The sequence below is a fragment of the Trichoplusia ni genome, chromosome 2, assembly GCF_003590095.1.
Source record: "Trichoplusia ni isolate ovarian cell line Hi5 chromosome 2, tn1, whole genome shotgun sequence".
In the NCBI taxonomy this organism is placed as follows: Eukaryota; Metazoa; Arthropoda; class Insecta; order Lepidoptera; family Noctuidae; genus Trichoplusia; species Trichoplusia ni.
The window spans coordinates 11,517,862-11,539,546 of NC_039479.1; the positions used below are offsets into that span (position 1 = coordinate 11,517,862).

At 33.6% G+C, this 21,685-nt stretch overlaps 1 protein-coding gene across 3 annotated transcripts in view; it reads right to left on the bottom strand.

Moving 5' to 3' along the window:
• Positions 1 to 21,685, bottom strand: part of LOC113507172 — an 87,043-nt gene that overhangs the window by 26,843 nt on the left and 38,515 nt on the right. For all 3 annotated transcript variants that reach the window (XM_026890043.1, XM_026890035.1, XM_026890029.1), the window contains exon 2: positions 19,916 to 20,178. In XM_026890043.1, coding sequence (XP_026745844.1) covers positions 19,916 to 19,994 — 79 coding nt within the window. In that variant the 5' untranslated portion in view covers positions 19,995 to 20,178. The remainder of the gene's footprint in view (positions 1 to 19,915; positions 20,179 to 21,685) is intronic.

Sequence of the window (21,685 nt, forward strand, 5' to 3'; positions counted from 1 at the left end):
GTTTTACAAAAAAAAAGGTTTTTAAAATTGTATTCATAATATTTCAGTGTCCTCTTTTATTGGAGAATTATGGCTAACCTAACACGGCCTAGTTTCTTTGTTTATCTTCAATAAATGAACGAAGCTAGACTATATGAGTTTGTTTTCGATCGCAGAGCGGGTTTTTATTAGAATTATAAATGTTTACTTACCACACTTTCATCGGTTACATAAACTCGTTGAATTGCTTTATTTTAGCCATTTCGTGTGGTCTTGTTTAGTTTGCGAATAATGTTTGTATTTGGTTGTATTATTCGTTTATTTTAAACTGAATTTTGTTATGATTTTGATTGTACTATCTGAATTATTTATGTAAAAAAAGACAGCTTAAATTTTTATATTTATTAGTACTAGTTCTACTGGCAATACAAAATAATTTGTGAACATTTTAACTGTCTGGCTACCATCGTTCATAAGATACATCCTAGTGACATTTAGACAGAAGAACATATCGACTAACAGACAAACAGACTTTCAGAGAGCGGAGATGAGGTCTAAAAAGATGGCCTTTTTACTTGAATTAGTTTTCCAACTCAAAATGAAAAATACAGGTTCAATTGAATAATAGATATAGTACCAACACGATACACTAAACATACCTATGGCAATGATAATGTACGACTATGTCTTTCTTGCGTCCCTTCGCCAATCGCTTAGGAGCCCTTAACCTATTTTTCCCAGTTCGCTTTTATAAGCAGTTGACACTGTACTGTGGTGTTCCTTCAATATTTCATCGCGAAACGTCTAGAGGTTCAGAATATTAAGATTCTTTTTTATTTACTAGGCTGTTTTTTCTGTCTTTGTTTATAAAGGCAGAAAACAGGCGAATCTAGGCGAATATTTCCGCTGAATATTTCCATGATACCGTAATGTAATAGTTATATTCTATACTTTTTTTTGCTAATCTACCGGGTATCTGGGTTTACTTAGTTGTTATATTTTTAAACCAGAATTTATTAATTTTAAGCCATGCCCCTTTGCTAACAGCAATAATTTCGACATATCGTTTTTAACCTGTGACCTGTCAGGTACAAACTTTTCTGTTGATGCATATACGTTTTATCCGCTTTATGTTCATAACGAATTACGGTTTCAGACTTCACTGAAAACAATTTGTATGGACAGCCAGCGGTCAGGCAGTCTGTGTTCAGCCACTTACGTACTATCGTATTTCTGGTCTAAAGTGGTACTTAAACTCGTATATTTCCACAATCGCGTAATCGTGAAATTGCGTGCGCTTATTGGGTCATATTTTGGTACGGCCTTAATTATATTTATTGTACAACACATGCTGAACCGCGGTAGTTATATAACCATCTACGGCTATGTGGGAAAAAATTTACACGTTAATGCTAAAGTAAACAACGGTACGAGGACGCTGAAATAGGTCTTGTTTTAATGGATATTAAGAGCTTAGTTCTGAATTGTTTTGTTATTTTAATAGTACAATTAAACCCTTTTTACCCAACTGCGATGGAAAGAGGTTTTAGTGTTACTAAATTAGGATTAGGTTGATGTAAATTTCCAGATAGAAAAACCTCATTTGAAATCTCTTCCAAACAGGCCTTAATTATGTATTCATACCAGCGGAAACAGTCGGGTTTCGTGGTGATTCAAGCCTAGGAAACCCTCGGCTTGGATGCGTACCAATAGCTTTATTTATCAAACCTCTACAATCCGTGTTAGGTCCTGAGACTGATTTGCGGTAAGCCAAGATTTAGTCGACCTATAGCCTCTGTTCTACTGAAACACGTAACAGATGTACTGTAGTAATTTGCCTTACCTGGAAAAGCCTATTTAGCCATTGGTCCTGTACCTGGTATTTTCCCTGTCATGTCAACTTGCGCACTATCTTCCGCGTAAAGATGGCTGATCTCATTCAGGATTTACCGCCCAAAAGCAATGTTGATCACAGGGCCTACTACCACACCCAAAAGTAATTCTTTAAAGGATTATTATTCCTGTCAGCCGTGAGAGATCATTTTGATTCAGGGAGACAGTTAAAAAAAGATTATTAACCGTTAACGTTCACGTTAACGTTAACAGAGACTGTCCATTCAACGCATAGAGCCCGCTAACTCAGATTTTGCATACCTAATACTCTGCCAGCAAATTATGTGTCCTTAAGTTTGATAACGTATTATTTTAATAATCAACACATAGAGGTTTACATAGAAAAGACCCTTGTACCCATTGTTCATGTTTAAAGGTCTTTTCATGTAAACATTGGCTCAAACTTCTTCACCATTAGCCCCTTGAATAATATAGAGTGCCACTTTCCATTCCCGGTAATAAATAAAGTAAAACGAACGATGAATTTCCTGGTTCTGCCTTAAGTGACCATTCTTATGTGTTGTGTTTCTGAGTTGTTACGAAATAGGCTCCTGTACCTATGTGTTAGGCACGACTGTATATAAGCTTGAGCAATTTTTTGGTTGTTTATACACGGCAAACGTAAATAAATGTGAAACTAAATCCAAGTGTATGAAAAAACGTCTTGTCTTTTTTTTTCTTATCTAGCCTGATGTGTACCATTGCTCGGAAAAAACCTCCAAAAAATATTTCTGCGATTCTGTATCGTAAACCACAGAAATGGACCAGTCCAGTTTTGAAATAAATCATAAAAATCAAGGCTTAGCAAAGCAACATTTGAATTCCCAGTAGCGGTATTTTGACAAAGATTTCAATAATACTACAAAAACAAAAAGAAAATCATATATATACATCCTCATTTTATCCCACTTTAAAATTCAATCGGACGAAAAAGTAATATAAAATACTCTTCAATTTAAAACCAAGTAAGCTAAAGCTACAATTACCCATCAACCAGGCTCATCATTCACGAGGCCCTTTAAACCAAAATTCAACTTATCCTTTGGGACTATTATGTCCATGACTTAAATGTTCCCCAAGAGACAGAAATGTACCGAGTTTGAACGTAATCTGTCTCCGAGGGTTACAAAATTATTGTCCCCCCATCGCCCTTGAAAGCCAACAATGGGTTTTCGCTAACGAGACAATTTTAAAGTTGTTTATTGCATTTATGTGTAAGTAAAGTTTCAATTTAGATTAGTTTGGTGAACTTTTAATTGATTTTATTTGCATTTGAAGGTCTCATGATATTTATATAAGCGGTTGATTTTTAGATAAGTAAACCGAAAGGCATATAACTGTTTATTGCGGTATGCGTTAGATGCCTTGGCAAGCGCTAAGCCCGACTGATTCGTTAATAAATACAGAACCCAGATGACAAAGTATATCTATATAACAAGACGTCTTGCAGAAGCAAACACAAACATATACCATACCGGCTACATAAAGACTTTCGCCTATTCCAGTTTGAAACAGTCTGTGACAGCCCTTGACGTCAACACCACCGTCGCCACATAACCACTTCCTCACTCTGCGGTAAATAGCCCGTCTTAGAACAAATTGCTTTGACTTCCAACCCGTTGCGGTGCAATCACTCCTCATTTATCACTGAAAACTCACTCAAACGTCTAAAGAAAGTTTGTTAATATTATGATCTACATTCACCAGCTGATGAACTCTTTGAACCTTTTCATTCGGAATTTCTTCAATCTAACAAAAAAGGAAGTAGTATTCTTTTAATTTTTCAAGCAGAGCTTAGGTACTGATCCCGGCGCTTTGAGAGCAATGCACGTGCTCGCTCCTCCGAATGGGCAACCCCCCCAGGGACCCATAATCCCACCTATACTAGGATGAAGCAGGAAATTTTATATCCCGAAGTCTTTTAAAGTTTCCGATTTTGGATCTTAACATCCTTTCCATGAAGTCTATAATCGATTGTCGAACTATGATTTTGAGATCCGAAGAAGTTTTGGTGTTCAGTTTCTTAGGGACTACGGTATTTGAGGAATCGATTTATCGTTTCGACTGTGAGATTTACTCGTAAATCAAGCTTTGGTGTCAAAAAACAACTCTATGTTATTGATGGCTTCTTTGAGTAAAAGAAGTAGGAACCCAGATGTTTGAAGCTACTCGAAACTGTTTTATTTTAGCATCAACCAGACATTTACACATACATATAACAGTTGACTCTTGCCTGTACTAATCGATAAAGCGCACGAGTACCAAGACAGCTAATAAAAGTTTCATCGCCTTAAATTCGTTATTTAGTTACTAAGTCCTTGAGTCACTCGTGTGGACACACAGTACATATGTAAATAGTCACGACTTTATAACGTAGTATTATTTATGTTGATTTGTATGTGTGAGTAATTTAATTTGTCATCCGCCCGTCATATTAAAATTTTATTTCATTTTAGAGGCTTTTATTCGGAATGGCTACAGCTATGGCTATTTTCATTAAGGTGTTTATGGAGTTTTTTTCTTTTAAATGCAGTTTCTCACTATCGTTTGAGAATAGGTTGGTTTTCCCTTTGATCATGAGAGTAAAAAAAGTGATACTATTTTATGTTTATATACTAGACGGCTATCTGTGCAAGCCGTATGTAAATTTTAATGAAACCCAATATTTAACAGAAGATCGACCTTCGTTACGTAAGCCTTAGACTGACTAATTTAATTAGAGCTGAATTATTGATACCGAAGACCAAATCGATATAATTTAGAACCTGCTTATTAGAAATACGTTCTTTTTTGACGAAATCTTAATACCATTACTTTAATATAAGCTATGTTATTTTGCGGTGAAAGTTGACCTATAAAGTTGGATTACTGCGAAAGATTGCAACATTTCCGCCGGAGAAATTGCTGGGTTTTACATTATCAAGAGATTTAAAGGATTTTGGTGTAAACAAATTTTGTTACAAAGGATTTTAGCGTGAAAAATTGACTTCCATCATGGCCGACTTTGAATTTAAAATGTGTGGTGCTGGAGTAAACTTTAAATTTGGAGCGATTCAGAAGTATTTGGAAATGTAGTGTGCTTAAATAACTACCGAAATCTTAATATTTCTCTTTGATAAAATTGAAGTATATTTTCAGTGGAGTCGCAAAAATTGTGTGGTGTTCCAGAATATTGTATCCACTGTTCCAGCGAACATTTTCATTTCGTTAAGAGCTAAAACCAAACCAAAAAATACGTGGCAGAAACAAGTCCGTCAACTCCATTAGATAATGGCTGACTGTAGCGTTTTATGGAGATAGAAAAAGGTAATAACGTAAACATTATTTTGGTACCTTCTGCTTGAATGTACCTACGTGGAACTAAATCTGTCAAAATGGACTGTTGCTATAGTAATAGATATAAGAATTTTGTATTGTGTAAACTGAAACGTGTTATTGTATTTTTTTTTAATTATGTGGAAAAATGTTATCTTAAATCAGTGTAACTAGTATAAAACAGAAAACTGGGTAAAGGGTAAATTAAAACGAAAATATATTCTTCAAAACATAAAGGTCAGACTATACATAATTCAAACAAAATTGAAATATTTTTCTAGTAACATATAAAATTTGTCTCAATTATTTTAGGAATTTTAAGTAATTGTTTTTCAGGAGCATGTTTTATGCTGGTAAATTGTTATTACTGTTTTTTCAATCGTGCTTTTATTAAATTAGGACTATAAAAAATCATTTCATGGAACTTTAAGGAGTTCGTTCTGCAGTGTGCTAACACACTCATTCCAAGCGACTGCAAAAACAAAACACACCACGGAAGGTAGCAGAAAAATGAATTTTTAAAAGTAAACCATTCGTAAGTCTTTCTCGTACGTTTCCCACAAAACTAAGCGTTTAGCTCACTTAATTCTACTAAAGCACAATTAGTCTCATTGTTTTGCTAAACTTTACATACAAAAACAGTTTACTTAGAGCGAGGTTACGTTACAATGGCCGCTCTTGGTCCGCACATGAAACGTTATTTAAACAATTTTATACAATGCTGAAAAACTTAGTTGTAATTATGTTTTCAACTATTGTTCTCACCCATTCCGTATGTAAAAGATATGGACGCTGTTCAAACTTTATGGTGCTGGCTTTCGGGAAATGTAATGTTTACGGAATATTTTTGGGATGATAAAAGTATTAAAAAGTTGCACGTTAATACTCGTATGATAAAAAAATTGTCGAAACCACGTTAAACCAACCCTTACAACTATAATTTCATAATGCTGTAGTAAAATATGATAAACTTGTAGATAATTAACATATTTAAAGACCTATTTTAAGATAACATCAAATTCATGAAACATTCATCTTACAAAGAAGCCAGACTGTTTTTCTTCCACAAGAAACTTTGATAAGTTACAAGTGACTAATGAGTTTTAAATTAAAAAAAGAATACGCTTGTCCGAACTTTCTTCCCGACGTTCTTCTGAAAACGTCTGGATTTGATATTGTTTTCTCTTAAAATTGATTACGGAAAACAAACTTAAGGTGAACAAAAACATCTAAAAAGAAACAAAAAAATGTCAGTATGTTTGCGGACGTATATTTTAGGACGTCGTCGTGTGTTTTTGTACGTGTCATAATCAGCAATCAATCTTTAAGTCACAAACACGTCTTTCATCTCAAAATATCGAGTCAAAAAGATGGATCTGCTTTATTCGTCCACAAAACCATTGAATCTGTCAAAAATGTGTCGTATTCAAAAACCTATAAAGTACATTTTCCACCGTCTATCTCTACACGAGATTATTTTTTAATCTCTCCCTAAATCTGAAAGCGCGAATTCCATATTCATAGAATTCACATAAATATTTATGTAAGTACATACATTTTGCTTCCAAACATTCTTTATTTATAAGTTAATACGTCGGCTGCAACCGCTTCTAACCCTCCAACGGCGATACGGTCAAACAATGTAATATTTTATTCACAACTTTATTTCTGTTCTGTCGGCATTTCGCGAAGTTCACGCCTCGAAAAGACATACAAATGTCTGTGGGAATTTCCAGATACTTTTGATACTTTAGGCAACAACGAAATAGGGATATTATTCAATATTTTTCAAATACACTCGTCAGTTTTAAGTTTTATTTAATTTTTAGCTCTTGTTCTACCTCTGGGATTTGTTACAGCTGATTTTGTTCGGGGTTGAACTTAATTTACGATATATTTTATGATCATTGGTTTTCTGTTGTGAAAATAAATTCTTGTTCATGAAATAATTGAAAAAATATTGGCAACTCTTTTATACATGAAAACAAAACACTCGTATGTTATGACGAACAAAATTTTAATAAAGAAAAACAAACCAAGTTTAATGACCGAAACTTTAAAAACATAAAGTATATTACTTCGTCGGTGATTATAATTTCTACTTTAAATGTACTCCATTAATTTTATTATCGCAATATAAATAATATGACTCAGTTTTTAATTAAAACTTTAGACTCTTAAGCTTAATATTCGGTCACGCAAAGGTAACTCGTAATACTGACCGTAAAGTCTAGATTTTGAGGACTTCTTTTAAGGCTGACCTCTGCCAAGGGCTAAATAATTTTATTTTCATTGCTTACGATAATTGACGAATGACCAGTTTTTTATTACACTAAATACGAAATGCTACATTTTTAGTTCAATTCAAATGTCGGCCACCAGTGACTGATGATTTAAAGAGATCCAATTCTTAATATGATGCCTTATTTTAATTGTCAAATACAAAAAAAAATGCTTGCTTTATATAAATTTCTTAGTTACTAATTGCAAAAGCATTTCATTACGACTATTACATTAAATGCCTTGAAGTCATAACAACTTTTAGGTTATTCAAACTTCTTCACTAATAACCTCTTAAGAAGCATGTTAATAGCTCATGTGCTCTAAGCGATCTCTAAGTTCCACAATTACGACTATTACATAGAAGTAAGTCTATTATCTTTGTCTTAATTTGAAATTCAGAACTGAAAATGTCTGTACGTGCCTTCAACCTCTAATTGCACTGAAATATGTACGACATGTATGTATTCGAGACATTTTGTACCACTGCGGCAAAAACGGGTTAATTTCGTCATATTCTAATATCAAATTTAAAAAAATATAGGTATGTATTTCGCTACGTTGTTTATGACTCTATTCGTGCAGAATACCAAAAAATGTTAATAATTGAATAGCTATTGTCAATCGACTATGAACCTTACGTCTTGGGTATAAGAATTCTTTACACTATTAAGATATTTTTTGCCACCCTGCCTGCAGTTATAAAAAATGTTTCCCGGTTTCGCGCGTGACTCAATTATGAATAACGTTATGATTTTTTGTGAAACGGCGTCTTTTTGAGAACATAATTACATTTATTTCATAAAACGGTTTTCATGTTGGTCGAGACATGAACTAATGATGCAGTGTTTTAGCTTTTCAAACTTTTATTATACGCAGAGGTAAGCAGTTATAATGTTGAATGTTGTTACACGTTATTGAAACATAAAATCTAATGTTACAAAAACCATTCAATATGTGAGTAATAATACATTTTTAATAACAAAGCTCTATAACCGACTCCAAATAAAAAACACTAAGCCAAACACTAAAAACAAAACAATTTATAGCAGAAAAATTACCGCTATTTCACGTTAAATGAAAAAAAACAACAAAATCGGTTTACTACTACAAAAAAAAAAAACATAAAATGTAAAGACAGAAGTCCAACGCGTTTATTATAATATGATCATCATAAAACATATTATTGTGGAAAGGAGATGCAGTTATGCAATTGTGATATTGTGTTTCGTTAACACTTCAAAAAAATACAGCTTTCAATCAAACTTCTTCATTACCTAAATCGAATGACCTAAGCCATATTGCAATCAGCCTACATTATTAGAAAGGCTAGCAATATCGGTAATTTTAGTACCTAAGCTAAGAATCTCTATTCATTTTACGACTTATCGCATTAAATTCGGTTATCAATATCAATTTATATCAGTTATTAACTATAAGTAATAAAAGTAACGTCTAATTTAGATGAGTAAGGACGATTGAGGATTGGATTAACTTACCTAAGTGACATCCAATCGTAATTTTATGAAGGTTGATCTGAAATATAATTGATTAACAGAGTAGTATTCCCATTCGCTACTGTGTGGCATCGCGAATTTTTTCAGAGAATAAAAAAAAAAGTTTTTTAGTCTATGGCAACTCACAACTAAACGTCACTGATTTAGAGCTAACCATGATTTTGTGGGTCCCATTATGCCAGGGTTCAGCTATTGATGCTGGGGTTGGGGTGGGTGATTATATTTCAGATCAACCTTCATAAAATTACGATTGGATGTCACTTAGGTAAGTTAATCCAATCCTCAATTTTATTTCATGTTGATCTGAAATATAATTGATTAACAGAGTAGTTGTTCAGAGATTGAGGCATAATGGGTACATCTTATAAGCCTGGATATGATGAATAACGGTTAAGGCTTTATAATTATTAAGATATCTATTTATAGTGGCATATTATCCTAATATTAGTATCTATATTTGTTTTTATCCATATATTCTGTCATACACATTGATTATTGATCAACTATTAATTTTCATTTTTTATAAAATTAGTCTGTAGTAATTTACAAATTTTTCTAAATGCCAAATTTGTAAGCCAAAAGGGCAGAACATGTTGATGCATATATTGTCCTTATATTTTCACCACATCAAAAAATGTTTAATACATATATTCTGTCATACACATTGATTATTGATCAACTATTAATTTTCATTTTTTATAAAATTAGTCTGTAGTAATTAACAATTTTTTCTAAATGCCAAATTTGTAAGCCAAAAGGGCAGAACATGTTGATGCATATATTGTCCTTATATTTTCACCACATCACAAAATGTTTAATACATATATTCTGTCATACACATTGATTATTGATCAACTATTAATTTTCATTTTTTATAAAATTAGTCTGTAGTAATTAACAAATTTTTCTAAATGCCAAATTTGTAAGCCAAAAGGGCAGAACATGTTGATGCATATATTGTCCTTATATTTTCACCACATCAAAAAATGTTTAATACATGTTTTAGGCAAATAAATACTTCTTTATCTTTGTTCTATTACTGAGATTAATGTAATATGAGTTTTTAAGTGGAACAATGAACAAATTTTATGTTATGTTACACATGTTTATGCAAATAAATATATCTTTATCAATTGTTCCACATATTGTGGAGACTGTGTCCACCAATTTCATGATTGACTATTTGTGCTCTTTTTGACATCAATGTAACTATGACTTTTTTTAAGTCATACAAATTTCCTGCACCTTGTGCAATTTGATACTTAACCATTAGCTTTTAACAATGTAACTATGGATTTTGAGTAAGACACATTTCCAATACATAGTGATATTGTGTACAGTTTGATAATTAATTATTCATTATTAACAATGTAACAATAAATTTTTAGTAACAAATTTTTTACACATTGTGTTAATTGTGTCAAACAATTTGATAATTATTTTTAATTATTTACAATGTAATTATGATTTTTTTAGTAATACAGATTTTCTTCATATTGTTTTAATTTTGCCATAAAATTAGATAATTAGTTACTAATTTTTGCTCTTTTTTAGCGCAGTAATAATAAGAGTATTTAAGGTACTGCAAATATTTCTTATTTATAAGCTATTAATAAGAAATAACAAGATGATAATGAGATATTCCATTTACTGTCAGTTGCAGTTTGTAAGTCACTCAATTATGATTAAAATTAAACTAAAATTTTTGTCACTGCAGTTGTCGGTTCCTAAGACATGAGCTTTAAGGCCTTGCAAAGGTAGTAGAACCTACAACGAAACCACCTTTTTCCCTGATTAAACTCAAGAGCATTCCTGCTGCTCTTGCAGATGTACTGCTCGAGTGTGGGATACAGCTGTCAGCAGGTATAAATTTGATACCTGATTAACTGTTTTGAAGGCCAAGGGTAAAACTTTTAATATGGTAAAGTTAACTTATTTCAGGTATTGGTTAAGGCTACAAGGATCTTTAAATCTTAGAAGTTAGCCATAATTTATGATCTTAAAAGTAAAAAGTACATTATGGTTCCTTTCCTTTTTTACTGAGAGTAAGGTTGGTTATCACAATTCTCATCTTATTAATTGTCAGGGTGTGACATGGGCTATGTTATTTAGTTTAATGTATGAGAGGGCGGCTAGTACCCATTGAGCAGCTATCCAAGCTAGGAGTTAGAAGATGTTTGTGTCTTGGTTCAAATAAATAACTAAATAATTCTGTGTCTTCAGATACAGGTGTATTGTATGTTTCATTAACATAATATATGTATGTTTGTGTCTATTGTCAACAGAGTTATTCCTGTGCCATATAATTATGTTCTAGCCTATTTTGTCATCATGTTGCTTGTAACCAGTTGTTGCAAGTTCTATTTAATAACCATCTATACTTTCTTAACCGATAAGCAATATGTTTATAATATTGTGTTTTGAGGCAGCTAGCAGATGAGTTAGCTGGTTCAATACAAAATATGGGTTCTGGCTTTCTGTAATACAGGCAAATCTCAATCTGAGTAAGCCTCTCAGAAATCCTTTGTTATCCATACCTAATTCCTCTCCCATCTTTAGAGTCAATGCTGATTTGTGGAAATTTAGGGTTTTGAAGCTAGCTCCATTCTCTAAACTATCTATTAATGTTTCCTAATTAATAAGGGTGAAGATCAAAAGAGGATCCCGGTTACTGCTTTGTTGACACAGATGGTAACATGATGGTTAATGAGCTATCTAACGTTGGCTTCTAACTGCTTCCCCTAAGAGATGCTTTTTGTCAGGGCACCTAGTCTGCTCAGTGTGTGTTGTCGGTTAAAAATCCCAAAATTGGGTGAATAAGAACTTAGTGACTTTTTGCTTTGTCATTATTAATATTCTGAAACATTTAGTAAGGTAAACAAATGTTGGGAATGCTTAAAAAACATATTCATGTCCACTAAGTATTGATGCATATACATTTAGTGTTTAGTAGCATTAATGTTATTGGGTGCCTCACTTCTTAGAGATGTGTGTGTCACATTGTTTTTATTGCTATAGATAAACTTGTGGGGCCCAAAATCTATTGATAACGAAACAAGTATGGTTTTTTCGTTGACTTACATGTGGAACTGAGCACTATTTATCTTACTTATGTATTTGCAGCCATGTTACTCTGGCTGTATAATCTTGCAATGTGTTTTAATCCAGTTAATATTATGTTCTAATTGATGTATTAAATGCAAGTCATCATTCTAAACAAGGCACCACACTACAATTGTTTTCGCCATTACAATGTGTCACCATTCTATTAGAAAAGCTTTAGAAACTAGTTCTAGTATACATTTTCTATAATGTTCTTATAGTTTCGGATTATGTAATGGGGCCCCATCTTAGGTCAGTTGACAGCATCAAGATTGCTATTGTTATGCAACAAGGCTAAGTACTTAACTTGTTTTATTATTTTTTGTGTGTGTTTGAACATAACCTCTTGGGCAGGTTCACAGAAGGTTCCCAACAATCTTGCCAATTTGCTGATTGGGCAATGTTTAATATCATTGATATTTAGTATCTCTATAGTTAGGAGTTGCATTCTTGCTGTATTTCTGATGTTAACTAGTCTCTATTCATAGTAAACCTAAAGTATTTATTGCACTAATATACTTTAATCATAGTTAACATTGAGGGAAAATCATTTAGATAAATGTGAGTGTAGCCCCTCTGTCAGCCAGACATTTATACTGATTCTAACCAATGGGTGGTCATTCAGACAACAGTTTGTTAAATTTCTAGTCTGTAAGGACTGTGGGTGCTGTACATGGACTACATGGAACTGCAGTAAATTTATATGACATTTTTAAACTCAAAGCGGATTAATTTTTCTGAGTTTAGGTGTTATTGAACCTAAGGAATCAGTTTTATCTTAAGACTGTGCAAGACATGTGATATTGATGGTCCAAGGTTCCCATATCCACAATTTGAAAACTATAATATTTTTCTATATATATTTTTGGTTTTCAGTTAAGAACAAATCTGATCTGTCCGTTGAGTTTGGTGGTCTTAAGAATATTAAATCTTTAGACATATATGTATATAGATAGAAATTTTTACTGTGAGTGTATATTTGTACAGCCCCTAACTCATGAGTTATTGATGGTCTGACACATATTGTTGATTTCATTTATTTATGTATATTGTTTATGTAAACAATGTTATGTTCAAGTATTTTAAGGTACATTAGTGGTGGTATGTTCACAACATGAAAGACAGTTAGATATATTACATATACCTGGTTGACAATTGCCTGCTGGATGCATGGCATGGTGTACCCTCTCGGGGCCACCCTTCCTGTGTCCTGTTCAGCGAGGGTGTCACAGTTGTATCATACCACTCTTGGGTCCACCTTGCTGTGCTAGCACTTTGGTTTGATGCCGGACCACTTATATTTTCCACAGTCCTTGCTTAGCTTTAGAGGTGGTATTCGGTTATAACTTTTGTTATACATTCTTGATAGGTGCATTGGTCTTGTTTCTATCTTGAGCCTCGAATCCACCTCGAAGAGTGTCACCATTGGTTCTTGTTGTGGACTGTGAGAACCAGTGAACATAGTATGTTCTTCATCAAAACTGTCGTATCTCGTACGAAGTTTTGATCTTCGAGCTGTCTCGCGTACAAGCTCGGTTATACTTAATGCATGTTGTTCTATCAAAGTTGCGGGCTCGCGTCCCGAACTTTGTAGTAATGCATGTTGTTTGTGTACCATCAAAGTTGCGGGCTCGCGTCCCGAACTTTGTAGTAATGCATGTTGTTTGTGTACTGTCAAAATTGCGGGCTCGCGTCCCGAACTTTGCAGTAGGGTTTATCAGAGCTACGACGTCTCGCGAAGAGCCCGATCTTCGAGCTAGAGTCTCTCGTACCCGCTCGGTTCATGCATGTCTTTAGTACTTCGCATCATCTCACATCATATTTGTGTCCTTGTTCACTGAACCTAAAATCAGAGAAAACCTCACCTGTTGGCCCCCCTCTTTGAGGTTATGGGTCAGTGTTCCATCGTTTATATTCCGTAATTTGGGGGCGCCCACAATTTAACATCGAGCGTGGAGCATCGCGTACTAGCTCGGTTATACGTAATGCATGTTGTTTTGTGTACTATCAAAGTTGCGGGCTCGCGTCCCGAACTTTGCAGTAGGGTTTATCAGAGCTACGACGTCTCGCGAAGAGCCCGATCTTCGAGCTAAAGTCTCTCGGACCCGCTCGGTTCATGCATGTTTTTAGTATTTCGCATCATCTCACATCATATTTGCGTCCTTGTTCGCTGAACCTAAAATCAGAGAAAACCTCACCTGTTGGTCCCCCTCTTTGAGGTTATGGGTCAGTGTTCCATCGTTTATATTCCGTAATTTGGGGTTCCATCCCACGGCGATGAACCTAGGGCAAGGGCTGCGTACACGCATCCTGCATTAACTCCGCAGCGCCTTTATAGTCTCGAAGATCACTTTTAAACATCTTGGCCAGTATTTTCAAGGCTTTTGTATCACTTGGCAATACTTTTTCGACTTGAAATATGCCAAAAACTATTTAAATAACGTAATTAAAGTGTAATTAACAAAATCACCACGATGCCGTTAAGTCGCGAAAAAAGAAAGTGACGTTTAGTTGTGAGTTGCCATAGACTAAAAAACTTTTTTTTTTATTCTCTGAAAAAATTCGCGATGCCACACAGTAGCGAATGGGAATACTACTCTGTTAATCAATTATATTTCAGATCAACATGAAATAAAATGATAGATTTTTATGGGCTAAAGTTCGATTAAGGCTGGCTTTCGTTTTTAGATAGATTCGTTGCGGTAAGAAATAACCTGAGATAGTATTTTCCTTTATTGAAAAAGTTGTGTTATTTATTGTTATCAATTTGGACCTACTAAAAAATACGACTTGACCTATGGTATCAGGTAATTCTAGGCGCATCGGTCACCGGTGACCGATGACTGGAAATATTTTGGCGCTTAATGAATTTTCGTTTTTAAAATAATAAGTTACAAGTTATTTTCTTTGGTGCTGTATGTTCAAGCTACGCGTGAAGGGCGTTAAGATTGCGCATGCGTGGTTCAGAGTTACAGACAGGGTCAGAGTGATAGGGTTGTCCCGTTATACTATTTTACTTGTTAGGGTTGTAAACTGTTTAAGTTTTTGTAACGTAAGAAAATGATGAAATTAAAGTGTATTTGTTTGTTTTGTTTAATTAAAGTTATTTTTGACATCTTCAATCTTACAAAAGTTTCGTAATTAATTTTCTATTTTTAAAGCATCAAGAAAAGCTGTTAACCGTTTCAGTTTTGTTTGTATTGTTGAATAAAAATACAAATCAGAATTGCTCCATCATTATTTTTGGGCCTAAACAATTATTTGCAAAATTTTTGGACCTACAAAAATTGCGTTGTAAAAAAAAAATTTTAAACAATTTTCTGGATTGAATGAAGGGTAAAATAATGACGACCGGAGGCGATGAGTAGAAACTTGTGTATTTTGCGATGCTGACGACCTCTGATCCCATTAAAATACTGATATACGTTGTTATTGTTACTTACATTTTTAATACTTATATCGAAATGTACATCAAGGTTATTAGCCTTTAGTAGCTACGAGTATGATGATAAAGAATCTAGACTCGACGCAGAATAATATAAAATGAAATACACACCGAATGTGTATTATAATAACTGTAGTGAGGCGAATTCACGATAACTCATTTAATAAAGGTTAGCTCACTTATATTTATCGGGATGGTCCGACTAGTTCCGGACCCAGGGTTCTAGAAAATGAGCTGACGCTAGTGGCTAGATGGGTTATCCAGATAGATAAACAATTTTTAAATAAATACAAAATGTCTTTTTTCTACTCATAAAATAAGCTTAGCAAACTAGGCAATGCATGTCTCGGATAGTTAATAATTTAAACTGGTATTTTTATTCTTCGAGTGTCGGAGGCTTGCATTTCATTTTCATTGAAGAAACTTAGTACACAATTAAATACTTATACATCATCACCTCAGACCAAAAGTGCCTTAAACCTATAAAATTCAAATGGATTGTGTGTGAAAACTGTTTAAAAAGCACCACTTTCACTATTATCATCATTATAATCAGTCTTGATTAACCCAAATTCAAATCACTTGTTCAATTATACTTAGATATGGAACAAGCTTTCGTGAAACACTTATATTCTGTTTCTGTTAGGGCTTTGAAACTAACACGTCATAATAATATTGTGGGTTTGGCGTTTTCTCTTCTGTCTCGGAAATAGAGAGATCTAGTTCTTCATCTTCAGTCGCATCTTCGTTGAACGCAGGTGAGTTCACGGGTCCACTTTGAAAAAGTCCACGAATCATACTCTGGACTTTTCCAAAGTGTACACCTGAACTCACCTTTGGGTTCTCTGCTTCTTTCTTCCATATCAGCACTGTTTTTCTTGCATTTTTTGTCGGTTTTAAGAGTATTATATAAAAATAACATAACTTTAAATACAACGTACTTAAATTAACATTTGTAATTCGAATATTAGAACTTTTTAAAACACTTGGGATTAAACAACACTTCACAAATAATTTCATTATAGTTTGAAATCTAAAACATTTATATCACAGTAACTGATAAACATAAAATACTCGATTGTTTTGTAAAATAATTTGAATTGTTAATTTGTTTACGCTGGCAGTAGCTTTGGGGTATTTCAAAATAAAATCCATAAATAGATTTCCATAAAACTCCACAACAACTGAACAAAAGCCATTATCTGATTCCCCACTTAAATTCAATATTGAACTATTTGTTTACTCATAGCATACCTGGGCAGTGGGCTTTGAAGCTTGCCGTCAAAATTCAAAAACAAGTTTTGTCTCGGTTAGGTAAATTTGTTAGTAAAACTTCGGGACTTGGTGTGGTCTCGCAAAATTTCGGGTTCGAAACCACTATAATTGGGTTCTGCAACAATTTGCGATGCTGAACTGGTGGGCACTCTTTGTGGGAACTGGAATGCGTAGTCGCGAATTCGGCTTGTTTACTTCGGACATCGGTTGAACGTTTTAATAAAACCGATTACGTAAGTGCGGTATGTTTGATTGACGGTGAGTTAGTGATTGATGTTTGCCAAAACTTAAAAACACGAGGCTTTGTTGCTAACGTGTTTTTAAGTGTTGTGAAGCGAATGATTAATGGATCATTATACAAGTTAATGGTTCTATAAAACCAAGTAGCTAAATTATTAGTTTGTACTAGAATAAAATGTTTTTTCTTTGGAAAAATATTTATTTTTATATATATTTAGTTATAAGTACATTTAAGTAAGACAGTAACGATTTAATAATTTTCCTACCTTTTTGTTTAAAGATAAAAAAATAATAATAAATTAACCTAAGCATTTTTTCAAGTAATTGCTGAAGAGTTTAGTTTATTCGGAGTTTGATTTTGAATCGCCCTGATCAATTGATTACCCATTTTTGTTTTTAACGTCCAGTGTCTAGTCCCTTAAAGCATCGTGTTTAACTCTGCAACTCTAATAGGCATGTAGAGTATGGAAACTTTGAAGTGAATTATTAAAAATTCTAACCTGGAGACTAGGTCAAGTTCCAGGCAGTTAATTGTAATAGTGTGTTTCTAACTAAAATCAATACAATGGTGGCGAGTTTGTTGAAGTCGATATATCCAGTACATTTTTATGTGGATATTGTTATTTATGTCATGGTAACACAACAAATCGACGTAAAGAAAATAAGAGTCTTCTTTTTTAAGTGCCTTCTGGAGTCAGCTCCTAATTTTACCATCTTTGGCTTAATAGCATACGGTATGTGCCCATACATTTAAGTTATTTCTTCAATTGTTAACTTAATTTAAAGTCTTTATAAAAAAGTTTACTTAATTTATTTGTTAATAAAATTAAAATAATAAGGTATTACTTCAAAATAAGCGATTGAAAATGACATTTAATTCAGATTATTTGATCCAAAACGTCTTCATTAAACATCACCTAGGCAAATTTTTAATTCAAGTTTAAAATAACAATGAAGCACTTTAAAACATAATTATTTAACCCTGCTTCCGCATCATTCCACGGCTATAATCTGGTCATGTAATGAATTGTTCCACTCGCATATTTCAATACAAAAATGCACTGGTTTTCGAACACAAATTCATTTTACATTAACCGTATCCTATTAATCTTTAATAGGGTTCCGTGCATTGGAAATGTTTTACATGAATTCGTAATTTTCTTTCAGGAAACTAGAGTTTTTGTTGTCCATATTCTGATTATTTATATGACAGTGGTATTTTTGTACATGGAAAATGATTGAGAGAATGCTCGCTTTTGGGGAAGTCGTACATTTTCAAGCATTTTTAAATGGTGAAAATAATTTAAACAAAATACTTTATTACTATTTTCTTTTATTTACTTGCATATTATTTAGATTCCCATTTTTTTTTTGCCGAATACAAAAATACTTTTGACTTTAAAAAAGAGGTCGTTAGAAAAGAATTTCTTTTCTGATAGAAATCAGGAAACAAAATCACTGCCGAAAAAATCTTAATAAACGAATAGCAATCGAAAAAAAATCACAAAGGAATTGGGAATTCTTCAAAAAAAAATTGGCGTAAAGAATAAAAGATACACAAGCACATATTTGGCAAGAACATGACGTTACTTTTGTGCGGAATGACAACGGTATGACGTGTGCGGGTAGATCCGGATATAAATATGTGGGCTTTAATATTCTTATCAGGTTGATCTTCAGTTTACATTCAAAGTTGAACCTTTTGACGGAGGCTCTTAGAGGATAAAGATTCATTTTGATTTCTTTAAGCCGTGCGGAATTCTGTTACTTTTTTGAGATTGGAAATACTGTGTGTATATTCAATACTAGTGTATATAGCTGGGAGCTTACAGCCATGTCTTAAATTATTAAATGTTTAAGTATTTTGATAAACCTTAGAAACCAGACCCAAAACAAATGAGTGTGCAAATCACGTAATCATATTTCTTGGATGGGAATCAAAGCTAAGACCTCTAGTATAGCATTCAGGACCACTAACTACTATATAAACAAGCCAGTTCAATCGATACTAATTACAAAGCCTACACCACAAGAATAATGCACGTTATAATAAGGCTCGATATAATTTTAATGGATAATTTATTCGTTCATTATATAATAACTTAACTGTTTAAACACATAATCAGTATACTACCTAATTTAGTTACGTTTAATAATATTTCGATCTAAAGAGAGCGTAGTTAATAATAATTTGTATTTTAATATGAGTCTGGATGAGGCTGGCACAGGACCGTAGAAATTGGCACGAAAAAGAGGAGGCCCATGCCCGGCAGTAGGAGGACAATAAATGTGACACAATATTTCAAAATCGTATTAATGTTCTTCAGTGCAAAGTTATTGAGAACCTATACATATCTGACTGACCCATGCTCCCTTCGTAAGGCTGTATAATAATAAAAGCCTAGAGACGTCATACTGTTGGTACATAAGTACCTCTGCCCATATGGTGGTATTTTGGTATTATGAATTTGGCAAGGGATATTTTATGAAAACGGTATAATTATCATGGTATCCTATTTCAGGTTGCGTTATTTAGAATGCATCAAATTCACATTGAATTACGTTCTGAGTTTGTCGCTCTTTTTTATGGGAATTCATTAAATGACTCCTCCCGCTTTGGGTAGAGCGGAAATATGTTCCTTTTCCCCTTTGTGTGCTGAGGCTGCGGTAACCCTTTCGGACAATCCTGTTGGCTTGGCAGGCATCGGCCCTAATGGGCTCCAAAATGAGGTTGTCCCCCACAAAATCACAAACCTTACCTTCACATAACATGAGTGGATACGTATTAAAAATAAAGTCAACAACACCAACAGAAGTTCAGAAAATTCCTTTAAAGATCAGCACACAATGCTTTGTAAGGAGTACTCACCATATTCCGGACATATGATGCAAAAAGCCACAGCCAGGAAAAAGCCGATCACTTCGCCGCAGTATCCTTTGAAGGCCATTTTTCTCCTTTTTGTTTAACCAACGCTGGCTTTTACCGACATCTTCACTCTTTCTATTTTTCACAATTTCTCACTAAAAACTCTTCGGCACACTCATCGTTCTTTGTATAACGAGCGACGCTTTAATCGACATCGTTCTTCTAAATTGTCTTAGGTTTTTTTTGTCAGGTGTCAGTGGTTACATCTGTAAACAAAGAAAAAATATATTAGATTTAAATTAATGAAAGTTTGATGTTCGGTCCTAATCATAGTCCTCACGCGATGGCAATATTCGCTCGCCAGCGCGATAGCTCCTGATTTAGTAGAAAGGATACCGATATATAATCGTGAATAACCCGTTGTCAAAGAATTATGTTGCATTCTTAAACCAAGAGATCCGTCTCCTTCTGAAGATGTTTTCAGTTATGGGACAGAGACAAAACTCTACATTTTGTTGCTTTGTTGTAAGCTTTTTCTCACAACTGCTATCCCAATTCAAAAGCAAGGTGATATTCCAAGACAAACAGTTAGTTATTATTGAGATATTTAAAGAGACTGAATTTTTCCAAAACCTTCATTAACTAAAGTTAATACATTAAACGCATATTTATTTGACTTTTAATAAATGAGTCATTTAAACTTCTACGTACAGTGTTGTACAGTTATGAATATTAATATTAAATCGCTCGGCTGCTAATTACATTACAGTACAGCAACCCGTTTTCATGGAATATGTAAGGCTTCACTAGGCAAGGTCCGTTTTCTAAGGGTTTTCGTACATAACTCTACGACATCAGACGACTTTAGTCTTCGACGACGCAAGCCTATGTGCAAATATCTATGGAGGTTGAAATGATGGTGGTCGATTAGAGAATAAAATTGTCGGATACCAGACACGTGCGTTGCCATATGTATAAAGGACTTAAAAGACCTGAAAGTTTTTTATGAGTTTCAGCTCATATTTAGAACTTTTAACTCTCTCATGTTCTCAAGTAGGTATTGAAAGATGTTCGGAGAATTCATTAGATTCCCATTTTCCTTAATTTATTTTTTAAACGAGTTTTGTTAGAAAAACTTTCTTGGAAGTGGAAAAAGTAGTTACGTAATCAATTTCCTTAGAATTATATATTATGTTCTTCAGAAATCTGTTTTTAAAATACTAATGAGGCCATAATATTTAATAATTTTTGATAGATCCTTGACAATTAAAAACTATTAAAAGTATTAATAAGCAATAACAAAACAAAACTTTTAGGCAACTTAATCTTATTTACACGAGCATCACCATTTATTTCATCAAATACGAACTAAAAAAAACACTAAAGGTCTACATAGCATTCATTACTACAAAAACATTCACAAATCAAAAAACAAACACCCTGTATCTGAAATTCCTCCATTCAATAAACCCCCGGTGTTGTAACAAACGTTTTTTCACACAATACACGAAGCATAATTATTTGTTGAGCATGTTACAACTGGAAGTGACCTGAAAAGGACGACATGTATTGTGGCAAGGCGTCCGAGGTAGAAATTGTATTGTGTGCCCAGTCTTTATGTACCGTACTGTTTGTATGTCTCTTTGTCGCTGTCACCTATACAGCGTTTCTTATGTCTCTTGTCACTGTTTTAGTTGCTAATGAAGTGGAACAGCCCGTGTTAAGAGTTTGTTTTGAGTAATTATATCGGGATTTTGTGGATGTTGTTTTTTT